At 64.0% G+C, this 20,080-nt stretch overlaps 1 protein-coding gene across 1 annotated transcript in view; it reads left to right on the top strand.

Moving 5' to 3' along the window:
* The window catches only part of RYR1 (ryanodine receptor 1), a 75,513-nt gene extending 55,722 nt beyond the window's left edge, over positions 1-19,791 (top strand). The window contains 31 exon segments of the mRNA XM_066569942.1: positions 72-123; positions 681-761; positions 1,010-1,109; positions 1,198-1,277; positions 2,442-2,518; positions 2,807-2,880; positions 3,955-3,972; positions 5,493-5,573; positions 5,657-5,745; positions 6,366-6,494; positions 6,809-6,913; positions 7,034-7,115; positions 7,709-8,737; positions 8,806-8,938; positions 8,940-9,067; positions 9,370-9,374; positions 9,889-9,926; positions 10,525-10,690; positions 11,165-11,251; positions 11,558-11,791; positions 12,562-12,692; positions 13,283-13,325; positions 13,420-13,550; positions 14,068-14,128; positions 14,212-14,358; positions 16,782-16,916; positions 17,153-17,309; positions 17,900-17,964; positions 18,072-18,172; positions 18,623-18,674; positions 19,496-19,791. Coding sequence (XP_066426039.1) covers positions 72-123; positions 681-761; positions 1,010-1,109; positions 1,198-1,277; positions 2,442-2,518; positions 2,807-2,880; positions 3,955-3,972; positions 5,493-5,573; positions 5,657-5,745; positions 6,366-6,494; positions 6,809-6,913; positions 7,034-7,115; positions 7,709-8,737; positions 8,806-8,938; positions 8,940-9,067; positions 9,370-9,374; positions 9,889-9,926; positions 10,525-10,690; positions 11,165-11,251; positions 11,558-11,791; positions 12,562-12,692; positions 13,283-13,325; positions 13,420-13,550; positions 14,068-14,128; positions 14,212-14,358; positions 16,782-16,916; positions 17,153-17,309; positions 17,900-17,964; positions 18,072-18,172; positions 18,623-18,674; positions 19,496-19,591 — 3,907 coding nt within the window. The 3' untranslated portion in view covers positions 19,592-19,791.
* The last annotated feature ends 289 nt before the right edge of the window (positions 19,792-20,080 follow it).

Raw genomic sequence — 20,080 nt, 5'->3', positions numbered from 1 at the left:
CCTTGGGGTCACCTGGGTCCCTTTTTGGGGTGTCCCCCCCTTGTCCCCAACCCGTGTCCCCCTCCCCGCAGCCACCTGGAGCAGGATCACCTGTACATGGCCTACGCCGGGATCATGGCCAAGGTGAGCACCCCAAAAACGGCGGCACCCCAAAATTGGGGCACCCCAAAAACGGGGGCACCCCAAAACCGGGGTGCCCCAAAAACGGGGGGACTCCAAAACCGGGGGCACCCCAAAATCGGGGGGGGCACCCCAAGGGCTGAGGGGTTGGGGGTCCCCTGTGTCAATTTTGGGGGTGAAGGGGCCGGGATTGGGGTGGGGTCCCCAGGGATTTTGGGGGTAACTGGATATGGAGGGGTCCCCAAAGATTGAGAGGGGGGATCCCCAAAGTTTGGGCGGTCCCCAGGGGGCTGAGGGAGTTTGGGGTCTCCAAAATTTGGGGGGGGGTCCCAGAGGGATTTTGGGGGAGGGGGATGGGATGGGAAGGAGTTTTGGTGGTCCCCAGGAATTTTGGGGGGGGGGGGTCGCAGGGGTTTTTGGGGGGTTCCCAAGGATTTTGGGGAGTTCCCAGGGGTTTTTGGGGGGGGTTCAGAGATAGGGGCGGATTTTGTGGGGTTCCCAGGTTGCTTTTGGGGGGGCATTCCTAATTTGAGGACCCCCCCCCTCCCCAATTCCCCCAGAGCTGCCACATCGAGGAGGGGGAAGAGGAAGAGAAGGAGGAAGAGGAGAAGGAAGAGGAAGAAGCCGAGGATTCATTTGAGGTGGGGAGGGGGGACCCCAAAAACCCCTGACCCCCGTGACCCCCCCGACCCCTCCTGAGCCCCCCAATGTCCCCGATGTCCCCAGGAGAAGGAGATGGAGAAGCAGAAGCTGCTGTGACCCCCAATGTCCCCTGTGACCCCCATGACCCCCCAAATCCCTGTGACCCCTCCTGACCCCTGTGATCCCCCCGACCCCTGTGACCCTCCCTGACCCCCTGTGACGTCCCCAATGTCCCCGATGTCCCCAGGAGAAGGAGATGGAGAAGCAGAAGCTGCTGTCGCAGCAGGCCCGGCTGCACACGCGGGGCGCGGCCGAGATGGTGCTGCAGATGATCAGCGCCTGCAAGGGTGAGTGACCCCGAGTGACCCCCGAGTGACCCCGAGTGACCCCCGAGTGACCCCCGAGTGACCCCCGAGTGACCTTTGCTGTCCCCAGGTGAGCGGGGGGCCATGGTCTCCTCCACCCTCAAGCTGGGCATCTCCATCCTCAACGGGGGCAACGCCGACGTGCAGCAGGTCGGTCACGGCCCTGTCCCCACCTGTCCCCAGGGGCCCCTCCTGGGTCCCACCTGTGTCAGCTGTGCGTCCCCACCTGTCCCCTGTGTCACCTGTGTCCCCTGTGTCCCACCTGTGTCAGCTGTGCGTCCCCACCTGTCCCCTGTGTCACCTGTGTCCCCTGTGTCCCACCTGTGTCAGCTGTGCGTCCTCACCTGTCCCCTGTGTCACCTGTGTCCTCTGTGTCCTCTGTGTCCCACCTGTGTCAGCTGTGCGTCCTCACCTGTTCCCTGTGTCACCTGTGTCCCCTGTGTCCCCACCTGTCCCCAGTGTCCTTACCTGTCCAACCTATCCCCAATGTCCCCTGTGTCCCCCCATGTTCACACCTGTCCCCTGTGTCCCTGTGTGTTACCCCTGTGTCCCCCCAGTGTCCCCTCCTGTGTCCCCACCTGTCCTCACCTGTCCCCTGCTGTCCCCGGTGTCCCTGTGTGTCCCTCAGTGTCCCCAGTGTCCCGCTGTGTCCCCTCCTGTCCCTCACCTGTCCCCGATGTCCCCAGTGTCCCTCACGTGTCCCCTGCTGTCCCCAGTGTCCCTGTGTGTCCCTGTGTGTCCCTCAGTGTCCCCAGTGTCCCTCACGTGTCCCCTGGTGTCCCCGGTGTCCCTGTGTGTCCCCAATGTCCCTCACGTGTCCCCTGGTGTCCCCAGTGTCCCTGTGTGTCGCTGTGTGTCCCCAATGTCCCACTGTGTCCCCTCCTGTCCCTCACCTGTCCCCAGTGTCCCTGTGTGTCCCCAGTGTCCCTCACGTGTCCCCTGGTGTCCCCAGTGTCCCTGTGTGTCCCTGTGTGTCCCTCAGTGTCCCCAATGTCCCGCTGTGTCCCCAGTGTCCCTCACCTGTCCCCAGTGTCCCTGTGTGTCCCCAGTGTCCCTCACGTGTCCCCTGGTGTCCCCAGTGTCCCTGTGTGTCCCTGTGTGTCCCTGTGTGTCCCTCAGTGTCCCCAATGTCCCGCTGTGTCCCCAGTGTCCCTCACCTGTCCCCAATGTCCCTGTGTGTCCCCAATGTCCCTCACCTGTCCCCGGTGTCCCTGTGTGTCCCTGTGTGTCCCCAATGTCCCTGTGTGTCCCCAGTGTCCCTGTGTGTCCCCAGTGTCCCTCACGTGTCCCCCGCTGTCCCCGGTGTCCCCACAGAAGATGCTGGAGTACCTCAAGTCCAAGCGCGAGGTCGGCTTCTTCCAGAGCGTGCAGGCGCTGATGCAAACCTGCAGGTGCGGGCAGCTGGGGTGGCTGGGGGACCCCCGGGAGAATTGGGGTCACCCCAATGGGAATTGGGGTCACCCCATGGGAATTAGGGACCCCTCGTGGGAATTGGGGTCCTCCCCGGGATATTGGGATCCCCCCCCGGGCTATTGGGGGCCCCCTAGAGCAGCAGGACCCCCCCAGGCAGGGCTGTGCTGGTTTTGGGGTCCCCCAGATCAGCAGCGTCCCCGGGCAGGGCTGTGCTGGTTTTGGGGTCCCCCTGACCCCCGGTTTTTGGGGTGCCCCTGATCCTGCAGTGTCCTGGACCTGAACGCCTTCGAGCGGCAGAACAAGGCCGAGGGGCTGGGCATGGTCACCGAGGAGGGCACCAGTGAGTGGGGGGCCAGGACCCCCCAAAGGGACCCCCCCAGAGGGACCCCCAGAGGGGTGGGATTGAGGGGGGGGCTCCCCCCATTCTGCACCCCAAAACCCCCACGCTGCTGTGCCCCCAACGCCTGCTGAGATGTGGCTCCCTGACCCGGAAACACCCCAAAACCCAATGCCCCCCCCACGCCTAATGCCCCCCAATTCCTACCCTGAAACTCCCCAAAATTTAATGCAACCCCACCCCAAATTCCACCCCTAAAACCACCCCAAAATCTAATGCCCCCCCCCACCTAATGCCCCCCATTTCCTACCCTAATTCCCCCCAAAATCTAATGCCCCCCCCACCCCCAATTCCCCCTAATTTCTACCCTAAAACCCCCCAAAATCTAATGCCCCCCCAACCTCTAATGCCCTTTAATTCTTCCCCTAAATCCCCCCAAAATCTAATGCCCTCCCACCCCTAATGCCCCCCAATTTCTCCCTGAAATCCCCCAAAATCTAATGCCCCCCCACCCCGAATTCCCCCCCCCAATTTCACCCCAAATGCCCCCCAAAATCCTCCCCTAATTCCCCCAAACCCCAATGCCCCCCCACCCCCAATTCCCCCCAATTTCTCCCCTAAAACCCCCCAAAATCTAATGCCCCTCCCACCCTCAATTCCCCCCTTTGTCGTCTCCCCAAACCCTAAATTCCCCCTGTACCCCTAAATCCCCCAACCCCTAATTCCCCCCACCCCAATTCCCCCCCTTGGATCCCAAATTTCACCCCGGATCCCCTAAATCCCCTCTGGATCCCAAATTCCCGTCCTGGATCCTCCAATTTCCCCCCTAGATCCCCTAAATCCCCTCTGGATCCCCTAAATCCCCCCTGGACCCCTAAATCCCCTCCTAATTCCCCCCACCCCAATCTCACCCACATGGATCCCAAATTCCCCTCACTCTCCTAATTCCCCCCACCCCAAATCTTTCCCCGGACCCCCAATTTCCCCCCCGGACCCCCGAATTCCCCCCGGTGCCCCCCAAAACCCCAAATCCCCCCCCGCTCACTGTCTCTTCTCTCCCCCCGGCTCCGCTGGCAGTCATCAGCCGGGAGAACGGTAAATATGGGGTGGGACAGGGGGGCTATAGGGCCAGGGGGGCTATGGGGTGGGTTATAGGGCCACGGGGGCTATGGGGGGCTATGGGGTGGGTTATAGGGCCACGGGGGCTATGGGGGGCTATGGGGTGGGTTATAGAGCCACGGGGGCTATGGGGGGCTATGGGGTGGGTTATAGGCCCAGGGGGGGGCTATGGGGGGCTATGGGGTGGGTTATAGGGCCAGGGGGGCTATGGGGTCCATCAGCCGGGAGAACGGTAAATATGGGGTGGGACAGGGGGGCTATGGGGCCGGGGGGGGCTATGGGGGGCTATGGGGTGGGTTATAGGGCCAGGGGGGCTATGGGGGGCTATGGGGTGGGTTATAGGGCCAGGGGGGCTATGGGGTCCATCAGCCGGGAGGATGGTAAATATGGGGTGGGAATAGGGGGGCTATAGGGCCAGGGGGGCTTATAGGGTCACGGGGGGCTGTGGCATGGGTTATAGGGCTGGGGGGCTATTATGGGGTTTAGGGGGCTGTAAGGGCGCTGTAGGGGACTGTGGTGGATTTGGGGCTGGGGGCTATAGGGCATTATTGGGGGATTTGGGGCTGGGGTCTGTAGGGGATTATTGGGGGATTTGGGGCTGGGGTCTCCAGGTGGTCTCAGGGCCATAGTGGGGACAGGGTTGGGGTCCCCCAGGGGTCCCTAAAGGCTCCATGGGGCTGGGGGGGGGGGGCAGGAGGAGGGTGGCCCTGTCCCCGTGTCCCTGCTTGTCCCCTGCGTGTCCCCTCCCTGCTAACCCCCTGCCATCCCAATGTCCCCACTGTCACCCTGCCTGTCCCCGTGCCACCCCAGCATGTCCCCGTGCCACCCTGCTTGTCCCTGTGCCACCCCAGCATGTCCCCGTGCCACCCCGATGTCCCCTATGCTGTCCCTGTGCCACCCTGCTTGTCCCTGTGCCACCCCAGCATGTCCCTGTGCCACTCTCTGGTGTCCCCGTGCCACCTCGGGGTGTCCCTGTGCCACTCTCTGGTGTCCCCGTGCCACTTCAGACTGTCCCTGTGCCACTCTCTGGTGTCCCCGTGCCACTCTCTGGTGTGTCCCTGTCACGCCAGAGTGTCCCCGTGCCACTCTCTGGTGTCCCCGTGCCACCTCAGATTGTCCCTGTGCCACTCTCTGGTGTCCCTGTGCCATCTTGGGGTGTCCCTGTGCCACCTCAGATTGTCCCTGTGCCACTCTATGGTGTCCCTGTGCCACCTCAGATTGTCCCCGTGCCACTCTCTGGTGTCCCCGTGCCACCTCAGATTGTCCCCGTGCCACTCTCTGGTGTGTCCCTGTCACGCCAGAGTGTCCCCGTGCCACTCTCTGGTGTCCCCGTGCCACCTCAGATTGTCCCCGTGCCACTCTCTGGTGTGTCCCTGTCACGCCAGAGTGTCCCCGTGCCACTCTCTGGTGTCCCCGTGCCACCGGGGTGTGTCCCCGTGCCGCCCGTGCCCCCAGGTGACCTCGCTGTCCCCGTGTCCCCCCTCGTGTCCCCCCAGGGGAGAAGGTGATGTCGGACGATGAATTCACCCAGGACCTGTTCCGGCTGCTGCAGCTGCTCTGCGAGGGCCACAACAACGGTGGGGACACCTGGGGACGTGAGGGGACCCGGGTGACGCTGAGGTGACACCGAGGTGACCCCAGCGTGTCCCTGTCCCCCCAGACTTCCAGAACTACCTGCGGACGCAGACGGGGAACACGACCACCATCAACATCATCATCTGCACCGTGGATTACCTGCTGCGCCTGCAGGTGACACACACACACACACACACCTGTCCCCGTGTCCCCAGTGTCCCCGGAGCCACCGGGGACTGCCCCCAGCCCCGTGTCCCCTCACTGTCCCCAGTGTCCCCTCACTGTCCCCAGTGTCCTCAGAGCCACCGGGGACTGTCCCCAGCCCAGTGTCCCCTCACTGTCCCCTCACTGTCCCCGTGTCCCCAGGAGTCCATCAGTGACTGTCCCCAGTGTCCCCTCACTGTCCCCGGTGTCCCCAGGAGTCCATCAGTGACTGTCCCCAGCCCCGTGTCCCCTCACTGTCCCCAATGTCCCCTCACTGTCCCCGATGTCCCCAGGAGTCCATCAGTGACTGTCCCCGTGTCCCCTCACTGTCCCCTCACTGTCCCCAGTGTCCCCAGGAGTCCATCAGTGACTGTCCCCAGCCCCGTGTCCCCTCACTGTCCCCAGTGTCCCCTCACTGTCCCCGATGTCCCCAGGAGTCCATCAGTGACTGTCCCCAGCCCCGTGTCCCCTCACTGTCCCCAGTGTCCCCTCACTGTCCCCAGTGTCCCCAGGAGTCCATCAGTGACTGTCCCCAGCCCCGTGTCCCCTCACTGTCCCCAGTGTCCCCTCACTGTCCCCGATGTCCCCAGGAGTCCATCAGTGATTTCTACTGGTACTACTCGGGCAAGGACGTCATCGACGAGCAGGGCAAGAGGAACTTCTCCAAGGCCATGGCCGTGGCCAAGCAGGTGTTCAACAGCCTCACCGAGTACATCCAGGTGAGTGCGAGTGCAGGCAGGTGAGACCCCCCTGGACACACCTGGGAACCCCCCAAATGCACCTGGGACCCCCCAAACACACCTGGAACCCCCAAACCCATCTGGAATCCTCCACACCCACCTGAGACACCCCCAAACCCACCTGAGACCCCTCAAAACCCACCTGGGTCCCCCAAATCCCCCATGGCTGTGGCCTGGGGGCTCTCAGGGGTCCCTCCCAGTGTCCCCCAGGGGTCCCTCCCAGTGTCCCCCTGTCCCCCCAGTGTCCCCCTGTCCCCCCAGGGGTCCCTCCCAGTGTCCCCCTGTCCCCCCAGGGCCCCTGTACTGGGAACCAGCAGAGCCTGGCCCACAGCCGCCTCTGGGACGCCGTCGTCGGCTTCCTGCACGTCTTCGCACACATGATGAAGAAGCTGGCCCAGGTGGGCACTGGGAGCACTGGGAGGGCACTGGGAGGGCACTGGGGTGTACTGGGAGTTACTGGGAGGTAACTGGGGTGTACTGGGAGTTACTGGGAGGTAACTGGGAGCTCTGGTGCGCAGGACTCGTCCCAGCTGGGGCTGCTGAAGGAGCTGCTGGACCTGCAGAAGGACATGGTGGTGATGCTGCTGTCCCTGCTCGAAGGTGCCTGGGGACGGTCACCTGGGGAGCCTCGTGCCACCCGGGCTGTCCCCAAGGTCCTCAGGGTGTCCCCTGACCACCCAGGTGTCCCCTGACCACCCAAGATGTCCCTTGGCCACCCAAGATGTCTCTTGACCATCTAAGGTGTCCCTTTATCCCAGGTGTCCCTTGACCACCCAAAGTGTTGTCCCTTGATCCCAGGGTGTCCTCTGACCACCCAAGGTGTCCATTGACCATCCACAGTGTCCCCAAGTTCCCCAGGGTGTCCATTGACCACCCAGGTGTCCCTTGACCACCCGGGTGTCCCCTGACCACCCAAGGTGTTCCTTGACCACCCAAGCTGTCCCTTGACCACCCAAGCTGTCCATTGACCACTCAAGCTGTCCCTTGACCACCCAAGATGTCCATTGACCACCCAAGCTGTCCCTTGACCACCCAGGTGTCCATTGACCACCCAAGCTGTCCCTTGACCACCCAAGATGTCCCCTGACCACCCAAGCTGTCCCTTGACCGCCCAGGTGTCCCCCCACCCTCCAGGGTGTCCCCACATCTCCGGGGGCCACCCCCAGAGCTGTGACAGCTCCGTGTCCCCCCAGGGAACGTGGTGAACGGCACCATCGCCCGTCAGATGGTGGACATGCTGGTGGAGTCCTCCAGCAACGTCACCATGATCCTCAAGTTCTTCGACATGTTCCTGAAGCTGCGCGACATCGTCTCATCCGACGCCTTCCGCCACTTCGTCACCGACCCGCGCGGCCTCATCTCCAAGAAGGACTTCCAGAAGGCCATGGACAGCCAGAAGCAGTACGAGCCCGACGAGATCCAGTTCCTGCTCTCCTGCTCCGAGGCCGACGAGAACGAGATGATCGACGTCGAGAGCTTCGCCCAGCGCTTCCAGGAGCCGGCGCGCGACATCGGCTTCAACGTGGCCGTGCTGCTGACCAACCTGTCGGAGCACGTGCCCCACGACCAGCGCCTCAAGACCTTCCTGGAGCAGGCCGAGAGCATCCTGGACTACTTCCGCCCCTTCCTGGGGCGCATCGAGATCATGGGGGCGGCGCGGCGCATCGAGCGCATCTACTTCGAGATCAGCGGCGCCAACAAGGCGCAGTGGGAGATGCCGCAGGTCAAGGAGTCCAAGCGCCAGTTCATCTTCGACGTGGTCAACGAGGGCGGCGAGGCCGAGAAGATGGAGCTCTTCGTCAACTTCTGCGAGGACACCATCTTCGAGATGCAGATCGCCTCGCGCATCTCCGAGGAGGAGGCGCCGCGCGACGAGGAGGAGGAGGAGGACGAGGACAGGGAGGAAGAGGAGCCCGGCGAGGCTCCGGCGCCGGCGCTGCCGGGCCTGGGGGCGCTCCGGCGGCTCCTGGGGTCCCCCCAGACGTGGCGCCGCAGGATCAGGAGGCTGCGCAAGAAGTCGGGGCGGGAGCTGGCGTGGGAGGCGGGCGTGGGCGTGGGGCGCGCGGCCATGGGCGGCGTCCTGGGCGGCCTGGGGGTGCTGGGGGCCGTGGGGCGCCTGGCCTGGAGCTCCCTCTTTGGAGGGGGCCTGGTGGAGGGGGCGCAGCGCCTGGGGGTCATCGAGGTGCTGGGCTCCATGCCCGACCCCACCCAGGACGCCGTGGGCGGAGCCGAAGGGGGCGCGGGCGATGAGGGGGGACCCCCGGAGCCGCCCCCCGAGGCTCAGCTGGAGGCGGCACCGGCCCAGCAGGACCGGGAGGAGGAGGGGGACGAGGAGGAGGAGGAGGAGCAGCGGCGGCGGCGGGAGATGAAGGCGGTGCCGGCGGGGCCGGGGGCGCGCAAGGACCCTCACTTCAGGCTGGCGGCTCCCGATGCCCCCGGGGGGCTCGGGGATATCGGGGAGCCCCCCGGGGCTGAGCCCCCCACGCCTGAGGGGACCCCGATCCTGCGCAGGAAGATTGGGGTAAAGGGCGGGAGAGAGGGGATTGGGGGGGGTTCCTGTGGTGGTGGGAGGGATTTTGGGGGTCCCTGGGAGGGATTTTGGGGGTCTCTGGGAGGGATTTTGGGGGCTCCTTTGGTGCTTCGGGGGTCCCTGGGGCACTTTGGGGATTCCTTTGGTGCTTCAGGGGTCTCTGAGGGGGATTTTGGGGGTTCCTCTGGCATTTTCGGGGTCCCTGGGAGGGATTTTGGGGGTTCCTGTGGTGCTTTGGGGGTCCCTGGGGGCGTTTTTGGGGCTCCTGTGGTGCTTTGGGGGTCCCTGGAGGGATTTTTGGGGTTCCTGTGGGGATTTTGGGAGTTCCTGTGGTGCTTTGGGGGTCCCTGGGAGGGATTTTGGGGGTTCCTGTAGGGATTTTGGGGGTTCCTGTGGTGCTTTGGGGGTCCCTGGGGGCGTTTTTGGGGCTCCTGTGGTGCTTTGGGGGTCCCTGGAGGGATTTTTGGGGTTCCTGTGGGGATTTTGGGAGTTCCTGTGGCTCTTTAGGGGTTCCTGGGGGGCATTTTGGGGGTTCCTGTGGTGCTCTGGGGGTCCCTGGGTGGGGATTTGGGGGTTTTTAGTGGGGGATTTTAGGGGTCTCTATGGCGGTTCCTGCTGGGGGGGTTTTGGGGGTCCCTGGGGGGCATTTTGGGGGTCCCTATGGCAATTCCAGCTTGGGGGGGTGTTGGGGGACCTGGTGGGGGGGAAATTCCGGGGGTCCCCGACCTCAGGGGGACTTTGGGGGGTCCCGGGGGGGGGGGGATGCTCCCCCCGCCCCCCCCCCCCTCCGACCCCCCCTGTCCCCCCCAGGAGATGGCGGAGCAGGTGGGGGAGGGGCAGAAGGAGGAGGAGCCCCCCCCGGCCGAGACCGAGAAAGCCGAGTAAGAATGGGGGGGGGGGAATTTGGGGAGGGGTCCCTGAGCCCCCCACCCACAGCCGGGGGGGAATTTGGGGAATTTGGGGAGGGGTCCCTGATCAGCCACAGCCAGGGGGGAATTTGGGGAATTTGGGGAGGGGTCCCTGATCCCCCCCAGCCACAACCGGGGGGGAATTTGGGGAGGGGTCCCTGATCCCCCCCAGCCACAACTGGGGGGGAATTTGGGGAGGGGTCCCTGATCCCCCCCACCCACAGCCGGGGGGGAATTTGGGGAGGGGTCCCTGATCCCTCCCAGCCACAGCCAGGGGGGAATTTGGGGAGGGGTCCCTGAGCCCCCCACCCACAGCCACAACCGGGGGGGAATTTGGGGAGGGGTCCCTGAGCCCCCCACCCACAGCCAGGGGGGAATTTGGGGAATTTGGGGAGGGGTCCCTGAGCCCCCCACCCACAGCCAGGGGGGAATTTGGGGAATTTGGGGAGGGGTCCCTGAGCCCCCCACCCACAGCCGGGGGGGAATTTGGGGAGGGGTCCCTGATCCCCCCCAGCCACAACCGGGGGGAATTTGGGGAGGGGTCCCTGAGCCCCCCACCCTTCTCCCCCAGCACAGAGAACGGCGAGAAGGGCGGGGAGGGGCCCGAGGAGGGGCCGGAGCCCCGAGCCCCCCCCCCAAAAAGGCGCAAATCGGTGCCCGGGGGGCGGCGGGAGCCCCCGAGCGAGGGCGGCTTCGACTTCTGGGGGGAGCTGGAGGTGCAGAGGGTGAAATTCCTGGTAAGGGGCGCCGGGGGTCTCTGGGGGGAGTTTGGGGCTCTCTGGGTGAGGTTTGGGGGGATCGGGGCTGTCTGGGGGTCTCTGGGTGGGGTTTGGGAGGTCGGGGGTCTCTGGGGGGTTTGGGGGTCTCTGGGTGGGGTTTGGGGGTTCAGGGGTCTCTGGATGGGGGTTTGGGGGTCTCTGGGGGGGGTTGGGGCTCTCTGGGGGTCTCTGGGTGGGGTTTGGGGGTCTCTGGATGGGGGTTTGGGGGTTCAGGGGTCTCTGGGTGGGGTTCTGGGGGTCTCTGGGGGTCTCTGGGTGGGGGTTTGGGGGTTCAGGGGTCTCTGGGTGTGGTTTGGGGGTCTCTGGGTGGGGTTTGGGGGTCTCTGGATGGGGGTTTGGGGGTTCAGGGGTCTCTGGGTGGGGTCGGGGGTCTCTGGGGGGGTGCCTGGAGGGGGTTTGGGGGGGGGGCACTGATCATTGCCCCTCCCCCAGAATTACCTGTCGAGGAATTTCTACAACCTGCGGTTCCTGGCGCTGTTCCTGGCCTTCGCCATCAACTTCATCCTCCTCTTCTACAAGGTGGGGGAGATTTGGGGGGATTTGGGGGGTCCTGGGGATTTGGGGGGGGGTTTGGTGTCCCTGAGTGTCCCTCACCTGTCCCTGTCCCCCCAGGTGTCCCTCACCTGTCCCTGTCCCTCACCTGTCCCTGTCCCTGTCCCTCACCTGTCCCTGTCCCTCACCTGTCCCTGTCCACATCCCTGTCCCTGTCCCTGTCCCCATCCCTGTCCCTCACCTGTCCCTGTCCCGCACCTGTCCCTGTCCCTGTCCCTCACCTGTCCCTGTCCCTCACCTGTCCCTGTCCCTCACCTGTCCCTGTCCCCGCAGGTGTCCGAGCACCCCCCTGGCGCCCCGGAGGAGCCCGAGGGTTCGGGGGTGGCCCCCGAGGAGGACGGGGGTGTCCCGGGGGGTGCGGAGCCGCCCGGGGGTGTCCCCGAGGAGCCCGAGGTTTATTATTTCCTGGAGGAGAGCACGGGGTACATGGGCCCGGCGCTGCGGGGGCTGGCGCTGGCGCACACCCTGGTGGCCTTCCTGTGCATCATCGGCTACAACTGCCTCAAGGTGAGCCCCTGGGGGTGTCCCCAAACCCCCCTGGGGGTGTCCCCAAATCCCCGGGTGTGTCCCCAAACCCCTGTGTGTGTCCCCAAATCCCTGTGTGTGTGTGTCCCCAAACCCCTGTGTGTGTGTCCCTAAACCCCTGTGTGTGTCCCCAAATCCCTTGGTGTGTGTCCCCAAACCCCTGTGTGTGTGTCCCCAAACCCCTGTGTGTGTGTCCCCAAATCCCTTTGTGTCCCCAAATCCCTGTGTGTGTGTCCCCAAATCCCTACGTCCAAAATCTCTGTGTGTGTCCCTAAATCCCTGGGAGTGTCCCCAAACCCCTGGCTGTGTGTGTGTCCCCAAATCCCTGTGTGTCCCCAAATTCTTGTGTCCAAAATCCCAGTGTGTTTGTCACCAAACCCTGTGTGTGTGTATCCCCAAATCTGTGTCCCCAAACCCCTGTGTCTGTCCCCAAACCCCTGGCTGTGTCCCTGATCTGTGTCCCCACATGACCCCATTGTCCCACAATGTCCCCTGTGACCGCTCTGGTGTCCCCTGGTGTCACCAATGTCCCCAATGTCCCCTGTGACCCCCCTGGTGTCCCCACTGTCCCCTGTGACCGCTCTGGTGTCACCAATGTCCCCAATGTCCCCTGTGACCCCCCTGGTGTCCCCAATGTCCCCTGTGACCGCTCTGGTGTCCCCTGGTGTCACCAATGTCCCCAGTGTCCCCTGTGACCCCCCTGGTGTCCCCAATGTCCCCTGTGACCCCCCTGGTGTCCCCACTGTCCCCAGATCCCCCTGGTGATCTTCAAGAGGGAGAAGGAGGTGGCGCGGCGCCTCGAGTTCTCGGGGCTCTACATCACCGAGCAGCCCGACGACGACGACGTCAAGGGACAGTGGGACCGCCTGGTGCTCAACGCCCAGTACGGCACTGGGGGGACTGGGAGGCACTGGGAGGGTACTGGGAGGGACTGGGAGGGCACTGGGAGGGCACTGGGAGGGACTGGGAGCACTGGGAGGGTACTGGGAGGGTACTGGGAGGGCACTGGGAGGGCACTGGGAGCACTGGGAGGGTACTGGGAGCACTGGGAGGGCACTGGGAGGGACTGGGAGCACTGGGAGGGTACTGGGAGGGACTGGGAGGCACTGGGAGCACTGGGAAGGCACTGGAGGGCACTGGGAGGGACTGGGGGGGACTGGGAGGGCACTGGGAGGGACTGGGGGGGACTGGGAGGGCATTAGGGGGCACTGGGAGGGACTGGAGGGGCAACTGGGAGCACTGGGAGGGCATTAGGGGGCACTGAGGGACAGTGGGGGGCATTGGGAGGTACTGGGAGGACACTGGGAGCCACTGGGGGTCACTGGGGGGGTCGGTTCCAGTGGGTCTGGAGGGGCTGGAAGGGGGGAGGTTTGGGGGTTTTGGGGTCCCCCCACCCCAGCTGGGGCTGTGGGCAGGGGGTGCCATCCCCACTGACCCCCCCCCCTCTCCCTTTTCTCCCCTGGACCCCCCCAGATCCTTCCCCAGCAATTACTGGGACAAGTTCATCAAGAGGAAGGTGAGGAGGGGTCCTGGGCAGCCCCTGCCCACGTTCCAGAGGTGCCCCCCAACATCTGGAGGGTTTTTAACTCCATTTTTGGGGTCCCCCCCAGGTGATGGAGAAGTACGGGGACATCTACGGGCGCGAGAGAATCGCGGAGCTGCTGGGGCTGGACCTGGCCAGCCTGGAAATGGGGGCGCAGGGCGAGCGCAGGGCGCCCCCCGACAGCTCCCTGCTCACCTGGTGCGCCGGGGGGCTCGCCGGGGGTCCCGGGGGGGAACTGGGGGGCCTGGGTGTGTCCTAGGGGGGATTTGGGGGAGTTTGGGGGTCCTAGGGGGGGATTGGGGGGCCTGGGTGTGTCCTAGGGGGGGATCTGGGGGAGTTTGGGGGTCCTGGGGGGGATTTGGGGTCCCACAGGGGGGAATTGGGGGGCCTGGGTGTGTCCTAGGGGGGATTTGGGGGTCCTGGGGGGGATTTGGGGTCCTAGGGGGGTCTAAGGGGGGGTTTTAGGGGTCCTGGGTGGTCCTAGGGGGGATTTGGGGTCCTATAGGGGTCTAAGGGGGGGTTTAGGGGTCCTATAGGGGTCTAGGGGGGGGTTTAGGGGTCCTGGGCCATCCTAGGGATGGGTCTGGTACCTCGTGGGTCTGGGGTCTCCCTTGGGGGGATCCTAGGGTGGTCCTGGGGGGTATTCGGACCCCTCATGGGTCTGGGGTCTCCCCTGGGGGCGTCCCCACTTTCTGACCCCCCCATGTCCCCCCAGGATCACCTCCATCGACATCCGCTACCAGATCTGGAAATTCGGGGTGATCTTCACCGACAACGTGAGCGCTGCCAGGAGGGAAATGGGTCTGGGGTCTCACCGGGGCCTTTGGGGTGACCCCAGCTGCGCCCCCCTCATTTCCAGTCCTTCCTGTACCTCACCTGGTACATGGCCATGTCCCTGCTGGGCCACTACAACAATTTCTTCTTCGCCTCGCACCTGCTGGACATCGCCATGGGCGTGAAGACGCTGCGCACCATCCTGTCCTCGGTCACGCACAACGGCAAGCAGGTGGGGCTGGGGCGGGACCTGCCCTGAGAGGGACGATGGGAGCCCTCCCGATCCCTGCGGGACCCCAAAACTCCCTGCGGGACCCCAAAACTCCCTGCGGGACCCCAGAACACCCCCAGACCCCAAAACACCCCCAGACCCCAAAACTGCCCCAGACCCCAAAACTCCCTGCGGGACCCCAAAACTCCCTGCGGGACCCCAAAACTCCCTGCTGAGGAAGGCAGGGCCTGCCCTGAGAGGGACGATGGGAGCCCTCCCCATGCCCGCGGGACCCCAAAACTCCCTGCGGGACCCCAAAACTCCCTGCGGGACCCCAAAACACCCCCAGACCCCAAAACTCCCTGCTGAGGAAGGCAGGGCCTGCCCTGAGAGGGACGATGGGAGCCCTCCCCATGCCCGCGGGACCCCAAAACTCCCTGCGGGACCCCAAAACTCCCTGCGGGACCCCAAAACACCCCCAGACCCCAAAACTCCCTGCGGGACCCCAAAACTGCCCCAGACCCCAAAACTCCCTGCGGGACCCCAAAACACCCCCAGACCCCAAAACACCCCCAGACCCCAAAACTGCCCCAGACCCCAAAACTCCCTGCTGAGGAAGGCAGGGCCTGCCCTGAGAGGGACGATGGGAGCCCTCCCCATCCCTGCGGGACCCCAAAACTCCCTGCAGGACCCCAAAACGCCCCCAGACCCCAAAACTCCCTGCTGAGGAAGGCAGGGCCTGCCCTGAAAGGGAGGGAGTGAGCCCTCAGGACCCTGCAGGACCCCAAAATTCCCTCCAGGACCCCAAAACTCCCTGCAGGACCCCAAAATTCCCTGCAGGACCCCAAAACTCCCTGCAGGACCCCAAAATTCCCTCCAGGACCCCAAAACGCCCCCAGACCCCAAAATTCCCCGCTGAGGAAGGCAGGGCCTGCCCTGAAATGGAAAATGTGAACCCTCAGGACCCCAAAATTCCCTCCAGGACCCCAAAACTCCCTGCAGAGGAAGGCAGGAGCCTGCCCTGAAATGGAGAATGTGAACCCTCCCCACCTCTACAGGACCCCAAAATTCCCTCCAGGACCCCAAAACTCCCTCCAGGACCCCAAAACTCCCCGCTGAGGAAGGCAGGGCCTGCCCTGAAATGGAAAATGTGAACCCTCAGGGCCCTACAGGACCCCAAAATTCCCTCCAGGACCCCAAAACTCCCCCAGACACCAAAATTCCCTGCAGAGGAAGGCAGGAGCTTCCCCTGAAATGGAGAGAGGGAACCCTCCCCATCTCTACAGGACCCCAAAACTCCCTCCAGGACCCCAAAACTCCCTGCTGAGGCAGGCAGGAGCCTGCCCTGAAATGCAGAATGTAAAACACTCCCCACCCCTCCAACTGCTATGAATTTGAAATTAAGGGGCTCTCAGGCAAAATAAAATAAAATATGGGGATCCCCAAAACCCTCTGGGGATCCCCAAGACCCTCTGGAGACCCCCAAAACCTTCTGGGGACCCCCAAAACCCTCTGGGGATCCCCAAATCCCTCTGGGGACCCCTAAAACCAACTGGGGACCCCCAAATCCCTCTGGGGATCCCCAAAACCAACTGGGGACCCTCAAAACCAACTGGGGACCCCTAAAACCAACTGGGGATCCCCAAAACCAACTGGGGACCCCCAAAACCAACTGGGGATCCCCAAAACCCTCTGGGGATCCCCAAAACCAACTGGGGACCCCCAAAACCAACTGGGGATCCCCAAAACCCTCTGGGGACCCCCAAAACCAACTGGGGATCCCCAAAACCAACTGGGGACCCCCAAAACCAACTGGGGACCCCTAAAACCAACTGGGGACCCCCGTTCTGTGCCCAGCTGGTGATGACCCTGGGGCTCCTGGCCGTGGTTGTCCCTGTGCCCATTCTGTGCCCACCCTGTGCCCGTTCTGTGCCCGTTCTGTGCCCAGCTGGTGATGACGGTGGGGCTCCTGGCCGTGGTTGTCCCTGTGCCCATTTTGTGCCCATTCTGTGCCCATTTTGTGCCCATTTTGTGCCCATTTTGTGCCCACCCTGTGCCCGTTCTGTGCCCAGCTGGTGATGACGGTGGGGCTCCTGGTCATGGTTGTCCCTGTGCCCATTTTGTGCCCATTCTGTGCCCATTTTGTGCCCATTCTGTGCCCATTTTGTGCCCATTTTGTGCCCACCCTGTGCCCGTTCTGTGCCCGTTCTGTGCCCAGCTGGTGATGACGGTGGGGCTCCTGGCCGTGGTTGTCCCTGTGCCCATTCTGTGCCCATTTTGTGCCCATTCTGTGCCCATTTTGTGCCCATTTTGTGCCCATTTTGTGCCCACCCTGTGCCCGTTCTGTGCCCAGCTGGTGATGACGGTGGGGCTCCTGGCCATGGTTGTCCCTGTGCCCATTTTGTGCCCATTTTGTGCCCATTTTGTGCCCACCCTGTGCCCAGCTGGTGATGACGGTGGGGCTCCTGGCCGTGGTTGTTTACCTGTACACCGTGGTCGCCTTCAACTTCTTCCGCAAGTTCTACAACAAGAGCGAGGATGAGGATGAGCCCGACATGAAGTGCGACGACATGATGACGGTGAGGAAGGCTCCTGGGGGATCTGGGGGGGATCTGGGGGTCCCCAGGTGGATTTTGGGGGTCCCCAGGTGGATTTTGGGGGTCCCTGACCCCCCTGTGCCCCGTCCCCAGTGTTACCTGTTCCACATGTACATGGGGGTCCGGGCTGGGGGGATCTGGGGGTCCCCAGGTGGATTTTTGGGGGTCCCCAGGTGGATTTTGGGGGTCCCTGACCCCCCCTTTGTCCCCCTCCCCAGTGTTACCTGTTCCACATGTACGTGGGGGTCCGGGCTGGGGGCGGCATCGGGGACGAGATCGAGGACCCCGCGGGCGATGACTACGAGCTCTACCGGGTGGTGTTCGACATCACCTTCTTCTTCTTCGTCATCGTCATCCTCCTGGCCATCATCCAGGGTGGGCACCTCGTGGGGAGGGGGCTCTGGGGGGGTCTGGGGCCTTCATCCAGGGTGGGCACCCCTGGCAGGGGGTGGGGAGGGGGCTGGGGGTCCTGGAAGGATCTGGAGGTCCTGGAAGGGCCCTGGGGGTGGATCTGGGGGTCCTGGAAAGGCCTGGGGGGGGTCCTGGGGGGGGTCCTGGGGGGGATCTGGGGGTCCTGGAAGGATCTGGGGGGGGATCTGGGGGGGGATCTGGGGGCATCTGGGGGTCCTGGAAAAGCCTTGGGGGTGGATCTGGGGATCCTGGGAGGGTCTGGGGGGGATCTGGGGGTCCTTGGGGAGATTTGGGGGTCCTGGAATGTCCTGGGGGTCCTGGAAAGGTCTGGGGAGGGTCTGGGAGTCCTGGGGGGGATCTGGGGGTCCTGGAAAGGCCTGGAGGGGTCCTTTGGGGGGATCTGGGGGTCCTGGAAGGGTTTGGGGGGGATCTGGGGGTCCTGGGAAGGCCTGGGGGGGTCCTGGGGTGGATCTGGGGGTGGATCTGGGGGTCCTGGGGGTGCATCTGGGTGGTCCCACCCCCCTGACCCCCCCCCATTTTGTGCCCCCGCCCAGGTCTGATCATTGACGCCTTCGGGGAGCTGCGGGACCAGCAGGAGCAGGTGAAGGAGGACATGGAGGTGAGTCCGGAGGGGAGGGGGGGCACAGGAGGGTGAGGACCCCCCCCCACCCCCCAGGTGTGATGATGGAGGGGTACAGAGACCCCTCTGTGACCCCCCCTCCCCAGACAAAGTGTTTCATTTGTGGCATCGGGAGCGATTACTTCGACACGACCCCGCACGGCTTCGAGACGCACACGCTGGAGGAGCACAACCTGGCCAACTACATGTGAGAGCCGGGATTTGGGGGGTCTGGGGGTCCTGCATGGGGGGTCTGGGGGTCCCAGGGGAGGTAGGAGCACAACCTGGCCAACTACATGTGAGAGCCGGGATTTGGGGGGTCTGGGGGGTCCCAGGGGGGTCTGGGGGTCCCAGGGGAGGTAGGAGCACAACCTGGCCAACTGCATGTGAGACCCGGGATTTGGGGGGTCTGGGGGTCCCAGGGGGTCCTGCATGGGGTGGGAGCACAACCTGGCCAACTGCATGTGAGATCTGCAATTTGGGGGGGTCTGGGGGTCCCAGGGGGGTCTGGGGGGTCCCAGGGGAGGTAGGAGCACAACCTGGCCAACTGCATGTGAGAGCCGGGATTTGGGGGAGGGGGTCCCGGGGGGGGTTTTGGGGGGTCCCTGCTGAGCTCTGACACCCCCGGATCCCATCATCCCCCCGCCCCCCACCCCAGGTTCTTCCTGATGTATTTGATCAACAAGGACGAGACGGAGCACACGGGGCAGGTGGGGACCAGGGGAGGGGGCTCAGGGGGGTCTGGGGGGGCTCAAGGGGGTCTGGGGGGTTCTGGGGGGCATGAGGGGGTCTGGGGGGGGGTTCCAGGGTGGTCTGGGGGGGCTTGAGGGGGTCTGGGGGGTCCCAGGGTCTTCTGGGGCAGCTTGAGGGGGTCACTGGGGGGTTCTGGGGGGGCTTGAGGGGGTCTGAGGGAGGGCTTGGGGGGGTCCCAGGGTGGTCTGGAAGGGCTTGAGTGGGTCTGGGGGGTTCCAGGGTGGTCTGGGAGGGGGAGAGGGGAGGGGGAGTCCCATGAGGGGGCTCTACGGGGGGGGGTCTCTAAGGGATTTGGGGGGGTTTCTATGGGATTTGGGGGTTTCTCTAGGGGATTTGAGGGGTCTCTAGGAACTGGGGTGTCTCTGGGGAATTTGGGGGTTTCTATGGGATTTGGGGGGGTTTCTACGGGACTGAGGGTGTCTCTAAGGGATTTGGGGGGAGTTTCTATGAGATTTGGGAAGTCTCATGGGGATTTGGGGGGGGTCTCTAGGGGATTTGCAGGGATCTTTAGGGGATTTGGGGGGTCTCTAAGGGATTTGGGGGGCTTTCTATGGGATTTGAGGGGTCTCTAAGGGATTTGGAGTGGTCTCTATGAGATTTGGGGGGGTCTCTATGGGATTTGGGGGGGTCTCTATGGGATTTGGGGGTGTCTCTATGGGATTTGGGGGGGTTTCTATGGGATTTGGGGGTGTCTCTGGAATTCCCAGGGTGTGTGAGGTTGCTGTGGGGGGGTCCCCCATGCCCCGACACCCCCCCCCTCCCCAAATTCCTCCCCCAGGAATCTTACGTGTGGAAGATGTACCAGGAGCGCTGCTGGGATTTCTTCCCGGCTGGGGACTGCTTCAGAAAGCAGTACGAGGATCAGCTGGGATGATGACCCCAAAATCCCCCTCCCCAAAATCCCCCTCCCCAAAATCCCCCTCCCCAAAATCCCCTTCCCCCAAATCCCCTTCCCCCAAATCCCCTTCAAGTGCCTTTGACGCCCCCTCCCCAATAAACGCTGCTGAGTGTCACTGGCTCATCACTGACCTCCCCTAAAACGCCCCACAAAGACCCCAGACCCTTTTCAAGTGCCTTCCCCCCTCCCCAAATAAACGCTGCCAAGTGTCGCTGCCCCCCCTCCCCCGGCTCGTTACTGACACCCTGGGACCCCCAAAACCCTCTGGGGACCCCCAAAACCAACTGGGAATCTCCAAAATGAACTGGGGACCCCCAAAACCCCAGGGAACTGAGGGAAAAAGGACGGGAAAAGAGGGAAATGTGAGGGGGAAATGGGGGAAATATGAGGGGAAAATGGGGGAAATACAAGGGGAAAAAGGGCAGGAAATGTGAGGGGAAAATGGGGGAAATACAAGGGGGAAAA

The sequence above is a fragment of the Molothrus aeneus genome, unplaced genomic scaffold (genome assembly GCF_037042795.1).
Source record: "Molothrus aeneus isolate 106 unplaced genomic scaffold, BPBGC_Maene_1.0 scaffold_128, whole genome shotgun sequence".
Classification (NCBI taxonomy): domain Eukaryota; kingdom Metazoa; phylum Chordata; class Aves; order Passeriformes; family Icteridae; genus Molothrus; species Molothrus aeneus.
Note: the sequence above shows the minus strand (reverse complement) of the source record. Positions and strands in the feature narration are given on the sequence as shown.